This window comes from Squalius cephalus (genome assembly GCF_949319135.1).
Source record: "Squalius cephalus genome assembly, chromosome: 15".
In the NCBI taxonomy this organism is placed as follows: Eukaryota; Metazoa; Chordata; class Actinopteri; order Cypriniformes; family Leuciscidae; genus Squalius; species Squalius cephalus.
The window spans coordinates 13,895,302-13,906,939 of NC_137136.1; the positions used below are offsets into that span (position 1 = coordinate 13,895,302).

Below are 11,638 nucleotides of genomic sequence, written 5' to 3' on the forward strand. Positions count from 1 at the left end.
ATGGGAAATGTAGTCATTTGTGGGTAAGCACATGATCGCTCTGCTTAAGTTAGCCTTGAACTTGAGACTTTGTTTTATTAATAATAATAATAATAATAATAATACATTTTATTTATATTGCGCTTTTTAAAACCCAAAGCGTTTTTGTACTTGTCTCTGAATTAGAGATGTTGGTTAGACTTTTATCCATAGTCTTTATTTCCGCATGTTTTCATTATCATTTTTAATTATCTTTTATTTTTTAAACGTATTCTTGCGTTGTTATTATTATAATGTACTATTGTTGCTATTATTTTGTATCAATTTTTTTTTTTTTTTCATTTTTGAGTACATATCCATTTGTTGAATGAGTTGTTACAGTCTAAATAAAGCTTTAAAAATATAACAATAAAAATTAAAGCAATTAGATTTCTTTTATTTATTAACGTAGCCTAACTCTAATACTTCTGAATTTTACTCTAGATTCTTGACTAGTTATATTTACAATAGGTTATTTGTATCTACCGTTCTTATACGAGCATTTCTATTTATATTTCGATCATTCTCTAATCCATTATATCAAAGCAATAACACGGAAAAGTTGGTATGTCTGCGGGGTTATATATCCGGTTTGATTTTTTCCACCGTTTCCCTGGTACATGATGTATGAAGCTGCAGTTACGTCTTTCGTCCACTAGATGGACGTGAATCAGGCTTGTGTAGCCTAGTTCTCCATTAGCTCAAGTAGCAGAACAGAGCCAGGAGTTTCACATCAAGAAGGTCTCCGGTTCGAATCCCATCTTAGCCAGGAAGCTTTTCTGTGTGTTTCTCTTGTGTCTGCGTGGATTTCCTCTGGCTGCTGTGTTGTATCTCAATGACTGATGTTTTTTACTAAAAATGGGAATACACTGAATCATATTTCAGGGTGTCCCTTTGATCACTGCTTTAGAGCTTTCAGACAACCCCTGTCTGTTCAAGAACCTTTCATTCTCTTTCTGTTGATGTCCTCTGTGTAAATGGACAGTAAAGTACAGATCAGGGCAGGTAAATTGGAATCTACTTAATTTCATTGTTATTATTACTTTTTTGTTTAAAGTTGTTGATTTCCTAGAGAGGCACTGAGGAGGAATTAGTAATAATTTGTGGACATTGGTAAAGCTTAATAGCAGCAATGTAACGACATGAAATAATTATGTCCTTCATGACCCTGTACTGCCGCCTTCTCCCTCCAATCATCTGGGTCTCTACAGAAATGAATCAACAACATGTGCACCTCTTTCACTGGCTCTTATCTTCCTTTGATTTTTGTTGTTATGCAACTAAGATTATTAAAGCAATCTTCTTGTCATCTTGTCAGTTAATAAGACAGCAGGCTACAGATCCAATTAAGAAAGCTAAATTGAAAAGAAAAAAAAAGAAGATTAGACAAACCGTGGAAACAGAAACACAAGATAATGGCAATTTCATTAAATGTCATCATACATTTAGTTTGACTTGAAAATAACAGGGTAACTATCGATAGTGGATTAGTGTTCTGGTACTTTCTCTAAAATCCTGGGTGCCTCAAATCACATCTCATGACCAATATCTCATGACCATTAGTGTGAAACGAGTCACTGCTAGGTTAACATAGCTGAGTATGACCATATAAAAACATTCTTATGTGAATGAATATAGGATCACTGCTGTAAGTGGGTGATCACTTCAAAGGGGTCACTGCTTTAAATTTATTATGAAGAATGATATTTCAGTTTTGAAGGCAATATGAAATAAATGAGAATAAGTATACAAACACATGGTCATTTATATTCAAGTATAACTGAAAAACTATTCAATTTAAATGTGAGATGAGGAAGCACTTCATATCAATAAATACTGTAAACACTGCTTATTGCCAGAGTTTATTAAATCAGACTCAATGCAATAGTGACTGTTTGAAGAACTAAATTCCAATCACTCCTCATTACACTGTGTGCAAATCTCTTCTGACAGTGCTGACTGGTTATCAAAGAGGAAACCTACTGGGATATTGACACTCAGAACTTTGGCTCTCTTAAGTGCATTGACAAAGACTGCTCAGTCTGATCTAGTGGCAAGGTCGAAGGCACAGTGTGAACACACAGAGCTTTTACAAACCTGCCTGAGAAAATGCTATATATATATATATATATATATATATATATATATATATATATATATATATATAGAAGTTCGAAATTCAAAATACAGGTAAAACACCTGCAAAAAATAAATACAGAAAATTTCATCAAATTAATTCAGCACATTGTGTCCTATTTTTACTGATTTTGTTTTAGAGTGTAGCGAATGTTTTATTAGCACAGGATAACCATATCCGCACAGTCAAGCAGAGCCGAAGCACAACCAAAACAATGTTCTTCTGCAAAATGCATGCAGTTTTGTTTTTTAACCACTAGAGGGCCAAAAGTTACCTTTAAATGCTAAAAAACTGTGTAATGTGATTATTGTGATTTTTTTTTTATGATATATTATTTACAATACATTTGTTCTGTTTATTAGACCCTTTTGCTTTAATGACAGCAACACTTAAGCTTACACAATCTACAAGTTTGTGTAAAACCAGCATGAGAAGACTAAACAACTTGTCTCAGTGGCATGATGCACTAGCTCTTATTGCACCCCCCAGACTGACTCAAAATGTTCATTTACAGATGATGAGGGTGGTGGAGCGATGCATTTGCAGAAGTGGCTGGCCATGTATGATAGGAGAGGTTAAGGATTTGAACTAAATTATAGTTGTAATCCTTTTTTGATGTAATTATCTCGTCACACTTCACAAATCTGATCGTGAGAGTAATTATTGATTTGCTTCATTAACTACATATTTTCCCTTTGTCATTTTCTTGGCTGCAGTTAACAGGTGTTTGAGTGAGTATGATGGAAAGGTTCTTGCCCCCTGTAGATACTGGAATATAAAGCTCTGATATGTAGCCTACCAGTGGAACGCACTTAAAAAGAATTTCTCATCTGAATCTAATGTGGCTGCCGTGAATATTCCAAATGTGTATCATCACACCTTACTGTGAATAAAAATAAGGAACCTAAATGTATTGCCATCTGTTCAAGTTTGTGGGTTTATTTATATATTTTTACATTGTCAAGATGAAATATTTATTGTACTTTTCATGCTAGGTTAATTCCATGTTAGATATATCTAATAGTAGGCTACCTACAATATGAAATTTGGGCCTCTAACAGAGGCGGACAGAGTACACAGCTTCATTACTTGAGTAAAAGTACAGATACCCCTTGCTAAATTTTACTCAAGTACAAGTAAAAGTACTACAGTCAGATGTCTACTTAAGTAAAAGTACTAAAGTACTTGTTTTTAAAAGTACTTGAGTATCAAGAGTACAAGAGTACATTTTCTAAATATTGCATTACTACTGCCACAGTGCTTACATTGGTAAACACAGCAAACACTTGAAGCGAAAACTATCATTAACTTGTTCAGAAAATTGAAATAGTCTGGCGAGGTGGAGCTTGGCACTTTCCCAGGATGCGATATTTTTTTCCCCAGGATGGTAGGGGAAGACTCATGAATATTCATTAGGGAAGTCATCCCTGATTGGTCTGATGACCTACCCCTAACCCCATCCCTAAACCTACCCATCACTGGGGGTCTTATGACCTCCATAACCCCGCCCCTAAACCTACCCGTCACTGGGGTTAAGACCAATCAGGGATGACTTCCCTAATGAATATTCATGAGTCTTCCCCTACCATCCTGGGAAAAAAAATATCGCTCCCGGGATGGGCCTGCTGCGTCTTCATCCATTGTTTCGTCCATGGTTTTGTCTCTTATCTAAATCTTACCATGGAGTTGGCGGAAAGCTGAAGGTGCTGCTGATAGGCTGTCCCAATCAGTGGCGCCTGCACAATCCAATCACATTTGAGAGGGTTTCCGAGATGTTTCTTTTTTCCTTTTTTTTATTTATTTTTTTTACAAGAAGTAAAGTAACGGGTACTCACAGTTATGGATAGAAATGTAGTGGAGTAAAGAGTACAATATTTGCCTCTCAAATGTACTTGAGTAAAGTCATGAGTAGCCTACTCCCCAAAAATGATACTCGAGTAAAGTACAGATCCCTCAAAATTGTACTTAAGTACTGTACTCAAGTAAATGTACTCAGTTACTGTCCGGCTCTGGCATATACTGTCTATGGGCATATAACGCTTTGAAAATAATTGGAACGGAAATTAGTGGAAAGTGCCAACACGCAAGGTGTTGGTTTACATGTTTTTCTTCACACTGAGGGCGCTTCCATCTGCTTTTCTCTTTAATCAACTCCTCTGGCGTTCCTTTTCCTGTTTTGAGTTTCGATAAGCTCGACTGAGCTCAGATAATAAGTTCTGGACATCAGCTCAACTTTCTAAGGAGACCGAAAGTGCCCAGGTGTTCCGGCGCTGCCATTCATCCAAACAATCCCATCAAACAAATTGCCCTCAAATACCGGTGTTTGTTTTAAAACTGCCAACATCCTGTACTGAAAAATGAAAACGCACATTATGGTTGTACTTTTTTTAATCCGAAGAGGCATTGTTTCCTTGTTGTATGCCCATGTGTCAGGGCACAGTTTTAATGCAGCGTAGTGTACGCTGGTTTATTTTTGTAGCGTATTTGTTGAGCATTGACATGACTAAAATATAGCTTCGGTCAAGATTTTGGATGCTCGTTAATGTAACCAGCATCGCTGCCCGGGAACGGAGCACGAGTCCGCGCGGGGGTGGAGCGCGCGTTGTACTATGTGAGCGCGCGCTGAGAGATTCTACAGCAGTCATCACAGATCACACAGCTCTTGCATTAGATCATTCACCTTCTAAACATGCAATAAACCACTTCCGGCGACACTTGGCAACGTGAGTACCTTTTTATTTTTCTTCTTTTTCTTCTTCTTCTTCTTCTTCTTTTTTTTTTTTTTTTTTTTTTTTTTGGAAGTAGGCTACCATTACTAATTTGAATATACTAACCTATTTAGTCATTATTTGATCGTTCCACTTGTTGTTTTATTTATTTCATTTGACATCGAACATTATTATTGTTATTGTTGCACCTTTTGTTGTTATAGGCTATATACATTTTATGTTTTGCTTTATTTTTATCCCACATATGTAATTTCTTGCATAATTTTCTCACCTCAGAAGCAGATAAATAGAGTGTGATGCAAGTGTGATTTAGGTGTTATTAACATTCTCAGAAATTAAATGAGCCTTAATTAAATGAACAATAGACCATAGCCGCATACTTCCTTTTGCTGCACACAAATTGTGTGCAAATCATTCTGAAATGTCATGAAATGGTGTATGTCCCGAGGTGTGACTCTGTAGGGATTTGAGCTGCACACCTGCTTGTGAGAATTATGTCTTGGGACCACAACAGTTTGTGATTTATAACACCACTTAAATCCTTGTCAAAATGTAACCACCCACCAAGGGGCAACTTTTTATAATCCAAATCCGCTGTCAAAGAGCATTATGAGCATTTTAATATTATTCAGATGTGTCTGACAAATCCACTTATTATTGGATCAAATCCACTTTATTGAATACAGAGGCAGACCATCTGTTGAATATTGATGCTCTGTCACAGGGCTTGTGAGTAATGTCTTTGAATTTAGTAAAGGTCAATACAGTCTTGGTCCCTCTGAATGTATTAAATTGACAACCAATTTGTGTGTGATTAATATATTAATATTAATATATGTAGGCCTATAAAGTTACATTTAATTGACTGTGTGCTTCTGTGTGGTGGTATGCTGTTTGTTTCTGTGTATTTTTCATATTTTTATAAAAGTGCTCTCTTTCTGATGCATGAGTGCTGCTCACATTGAGTCAGTTTTTCTCACCCGAGGGATGATTTTCGGTACATTTGCTCAGTTTATAACCAGACAGATTGCAGGAAATTAATCATATTGTTTATATTACTTCAAAAATATTAAGAATTGTATACCTTGAGGTTTGTGCACATGCTACAGAGTGCATGAGGTCTAAGTTGTTCCCGCAATGGGCAACTGGATGAGAATTTACATGTGTGTAATTGTGTGTAATGCATGTGTGTGCATATGTTGGTATGTCTGTTTCTATTTCAGACCAGTTACTCTAGTAAACTGACATAGAGGGGCACAATAATCAGTAAAATCCTATCAGAGAATGAAACTATAAGGATCTTTAATACCACCAAAGCACTCAATCAATGTCACTTGTAATGACTCTGTTGACTTGGGGATCTGCTTTGATTCACCCACTTTTTTTGATCCCAAATAGCTGTCATTTCATGGATTAAAAAGATGAAAAACAACATGTATTCTGAGGAGATTAAAAGAAGCTTAATTTTAAGAAGAGGATTTTAATGAAAAGACATGACAAGATGCTCAGAACAACACACTGAGAAACAAACCAACAGTTCAGGAGCTTATGATAATAATAAAAAATCTTATAACACAGTACACCCAGTTGTATTTGATTGTTTAAAAAAAAAAAGTTTATAATGCCACAAGTAAATAAAGACGTTTTACATTTTCTTAATCCTCAAGTGTCGTATATGTTTCTTAAAGCGTTGAACTATCCTATATCCAAAGAACACTGGGATTTTTACTCCAGTAGCACTCTTTGCATTTCTTGTTTTAAAAAAAGTCTTAATCTTGTTCATTTTATTGTTGAATTACATTTCACTCACTTTTTACAAACCTTCCTGCATAAAGTGAATGCTATTTCATCATATTCAGGCGTTTCTTTGTGGTGCTTTCCTGATTGAACATGGTCATTGAATATAGCATTCTCATATTGCACGTTCTAGTTAGGTCTTGCTGACTCAATGCTCCAATACTCCATACTCAATGTAAGTCTTGTCCTTGAACAAACACAATATCTTTAAGTTATAATCCATTACAAATCCCATAATATTGATAATAATATCGATTGTGCTTCACAAAGATTGTTTGTTCAAGCATTTTTATTCTAGAGACTCATAATAATGGCTGTTTTAAAAATTCTAGGCCACAAACACATTTCACACATTCCAAAAAAGTACCCATTCTTGCAAGTGAAATGCCCTGAGCAAGAGCTATAGGATGCCATCGCCCTTAACTGTGGCAGCAAATGCATTAATGGGAAGGATGTCAACATATAGTTCATCCACCAGGATACACTCATAGTGTTCTTGACTCCATTGTGACCTCCATTGTACTACCTCTAGTCATGTAAGTGCAAAAAAGACACATAGCAGTAATTGGCCTGATCCAGCCAGGAAGGTCCCTAGGAAGGTCTTAATGTTTCCTTTTCCCAATGTTTAGAGCACACATTGCTGTCAATAAAGATGATGCATGTTCAAGCTGTGTTGTGCATCTTAAGCATAATGTGTCTCATAATTCTGACTTTATTTATCTTTTTCTTGCAATTCTGAGAAAAAAGTCACAAATTTGTGTGTGGGTGTGTGAGTAGCAGACAGACAGACAGACAAAGATTCAGAAGAATATGATTCCAATGAGAAGTTTAATCCAAACAGGCAATATAGCCCATAGAAGGCAGAGAGACACACCATACGTGAACATGACCAAACAGAGAATGAATGTGAGGGTTCAACTAATAAAGCAAACACAAACGAGACTAATTAACACACACCGCTGAAACCAAGAACACAAATGAGGAGTGGGACAACTGAACAAAGGAAACAGGAAACTAATGAAAGCATACTAAAAGTCTGTGAATAACAAAAACAAAACATAACTGTGACAGTCACTTTGTTCATTTTTGAAATGAACTTTTTACTGTATGGTGCTGTCTTGAACTTGAGCATGCGAGTACTGAACAAAGTCCCTCACTCGGCGTCCATCTTTGAAACGCCTCTCGGGCAGCTATTTCAGACATCCAAGTACAGCTCCTGTCTCTTTGAATGGGGAAACCTCAAATTCTCCAAAGCTATTCACCAAGCTTAAATTTCATATTTGAAATCACCAATTAATCAATGCAGAATAACTCCATGCAGTGTGCGATACTGTTCCATGTATGGTCTGTGTTCCCATTGTGTTTTTGCTTCTGCCCTGTGACCGGCTGCATCCGAAATCGCATACTTACCTACTATATCTCATCCCAAGGCGTCATATACTGACGCTTTTGACATTTCGTCTACATCGAACGCACATGGCACCCTTTAGCGTCAATATGAGACGCAGATAGATATGGGCCAGAAGGCGCCTCCTAGCGGTCTAACCCTAACCCTACCCCAGACCTAAACCTACCCTTAACCGAACAAAGCTCTGTGCGTGTCATATTGACGCTACACTCTCAGAAAAAAAGGTACAAAAGCTGTCACTGGGGCTGTACCTTTTTAAAAGGTACATTTTTGTACCTAAAGGGTGCATATTGGTACCTTAATGGTACATATTAGTACCTAAAAGGGACAAATTAGTACCTAAAAGGAACAACTTAGTACCTAAAAGGAACAAAAGTGTACCTTTTGAAAGGGTACAGCCCCAGTGACAGCTTTTGTACCTTTTTTTCTGAGAGTGTAAAGGGTGCCATGTGCGTTCGATGTAGACGAAATGTCAAAAGCGTCAGTATATGACGCCCTAGGATGAGAATGCGTTGACTATATAGTGGGCAAAAAACAGTATGTGACTAAAGAAGTTTGTCTGAATTCACAGTACTCATAAAAGAGTAGACAAAAAGTACCCTGATGACCTATTATTTGCGGGAAGATTCTGAAGTGTGCATACGATCAGAGACATTCTCTGATACGATGGATACTTTACTATCCCATGAGCCCACGGGAGAGGATTTATGAATGTCAGTGAAGCGACGCAACTGACGCTGGTAGGTCACATGATAAGGACAACATGTTGAATGTTGTACCTCCGGATTACATTTTATACTACACATTCATACAATATAGAACACTTTTTAAGCGGTCATGAAGTATTACTTGTTCAAAATAAGTACCTACTCAAGAGAGTATGCGATTTCAGACACAGCCCTAGTTTTCCTCAGTCAGTTTAATTAGTCTTTTCATTCACCTGTTGCCATTTAATTAGCAGTAGCTTCCTTTGTTTGATCTACCTATTTAAGTTCTGAGTTTTCTGTCATGTGTTGTCCGTCTTCGTCAATGTTAGCGCCTATGCAAATTTGTGTTTTCTCCTGAGTATCTCTTGTGAGTTTTGTTATTAAATTTGTTCTCTGAACTCTTGCTCATCGTGCAAGTTTATATACAACCACATTATGTGACAGATACTTTGCGAGTTGTTGTATAGTAGCACATGGTAGCGCTTCTTGTTTGGTGTGCGAACGAATAAAGAAAGAAATGTGTTGTCAATGACTTACCAGTAACTTAATTAAATAATGAAATTCTGAATTATAAATAAATAAATGATCCAACAGGATTAGTCTTATTCTGCAATTTATCTCTATCATGTAAACATTTTTATTGTAAAACAGCAGATTACTTCTTGACGTTTTAACAACTCTTTCTCTTTACAGCAAATGTACATGGATGCAGCGTCATGTATCTAACATCACCTGTTACCAGACACTGAGCGTCCATTCTGCATCAGAACATGAATACCTCGGAGTGGCCCACATTTTCTCCAAACGCCTCTTTGAGTCACACAAACCACACCAATGAGTCAAGCAGGTCCAAGTCAAGTGCTTCATCCGCCTGTGAGCAGGTGCACATTGCACCTGAGGTCTTCCTCACACTGGGGCTCATCAGCCTGCTTGAAAACATTCTGGTCATCCTTGCCATCGTGAAGAACAAGAACCTCCACTCACCCATGTACTTCTTCGTCTGCAGCCTAGCAGTGGCCGACATGTTAGTTAGCGTTTCCAACGCGTGGGAGACAATAGTCATCCACTTGCTGGCGAACAGGAGTTTGGTGATTGAGGATCACTTCATCCGTCAGATGGATAACATATTTGATTCTCTCATCTGTATCTCTGTTGAGGCGTCTATGTTGAGCCTGTTAGCGATCGCGGTGGATCGCTACGTGACTATCTTCTATGCTCTGCGTTACCATAATATAATGACCGTACGGCGAGCTGGGATTCTCATCGGCAGCATCTGGACCTTCTCCACAAGTTGTGGGATCATCTTCATCATCTACTCCGACACTAAGCCTGTGGTTGTGTGCCTGGTGGCCATGTTCTTTGCCATGCTGCTGATGATGGCATCACTCTACAGCCACATGTTCCTGCTGGCCCGTTCGCATGTCAAACGCATGGCGGCATTGCCGGGCTATAAAGCCAACATCAGGCAAAGAGCTAGCATGAAGGGTGCCGTCACCCTCACCATACTACTGGGAATCTTCATCGTGTGCTGGGCACCATTTTTTCTCCATCTCATCCTCATGATCTCCTGCCCACGGAACATTTACTGCATCTGCTTCATGTCACACTTTAACATGTACTTGATACTCATCATGTGTAACTCGGTGATTGACCCACTGATCTATGCGCTCAGGAGCCAAGAGATGAGAAAGACCTTTAAAGAGATCCTCTGCTTTGACGGACTACGCAGCCTCTGCAACCTGGTCAGCAAATATTGAAGAAGGTTCCTGGAAGAACCTGACGGGATGGACTGATGGATGAATGGATGTATACATAGATGGACTGGTGCATAATTGCAGCGGGGGAGGGGAAGTGAAGCCTGAACATCTTCATTAGGGACAGTATAATTTGTACATTTTTTCATGGTCATTTTACATCATATGAAATGTTTTTATGTTGCAGTGGAAGTTTCATGTTGTGTTGTTGTAAAATATTGAATTAAGAAGTTCAAAATGTGCCATTCTGTTATATGTAGTATTTATAATAGGAGTTACATTGTCCTCAGCAGGGGACTGTTGTCAGGTCAATGCAGTGATATTTTGTGCACAAAAAAAGGCTAATATTAAAATGCAGAGTAGAAATGTGCTTGTTTTTAGATACTTTTTTTATTTATAGAAAACAGGACAGAAACGCAACAATATATAGCAAACGAAAACATAATCCCCCGGTTTTAAGGTTTAGTCCCAGACTAAAATGCATTACTGAGCTTTTTTAACTGAAAGCAACTTGCACGGACTTATCTCAAAATGCACACCAGTAATGTTTTTTTTTTTTTTTTCTAAGGCATGTTTATAAAAGCTACTTAAATGTCCTAATTGAACTAAGGCTTAATCCATAAGGAATTAGTTCATAGGAAGTTAAAGGGTTAGTTCACCCAAAAATGAAAATTATGTCATTAAATACTCACCCTTATGTCATTCTAAACACGTAAGACTTTCGTCTTCGGAACACAAATGAATCCTGGCTTAATCTAAGACCTGCCTGTGAAACCAGGCCAATAATGCAAATATAACACATGTATGCAGTTTAGAAGTATACTTAATCATAAACTGTTGAGAATATTTTTGTAGTATATGGGAGAAACCATAAAGATAAATTAATAAATGAATGAATCAATAAATGAATGCACCTCAATATTATAAATTAAATCTATACTGTACATGTTCAAAATATTTGTGCTACACTTGGTTCCTTATTTAGAGCAGAGAGTAAAACGTTCTTTATAAGAGTAAATTAACTGAAAAGATAATTTTTGTTGTCATGTAAGATGAAAATTATTATGTCTCATTGAGTTAAAAATCAC

At 37.3% G+C, this 11,638-nt stretch overlaps 1 protein-coding gene across 1 annotated transcript; it reads left to right on the forward strand.

Annotated features, from left to right (window-relative positions):
- The first annotated feature begins 9,495 nt into the window (after positions 1-9,495).
- On the forward strand, positions 9,496-10,594 carry mc5rb (melanocortin 5b receptor). The gene has a single exon (XM_079894547.1). The coding sequence runs from the start codon at positions 9,567-9,569 to the stop codon at positions 10,551-10,553; it is 987 nt and encodes a 328-aa protein (XP_079750673.1). The 5' UTR covers positions 9,496-9,566; the 3' UTR covers positions 10,554-10,594.
- Positions 10,595-11,638: the final 1,044 nt, after the last annotated feature.

What these genes read in the sequence shown, in the direction of transcription:
- mc5rb (XM_079894547.1), top strand. Translation starts at nt 9,567, where the DNA reads ATGAATACCTCGGAGTGGCCCACATTTTCTCCAAACGCCTCTTTGAGT.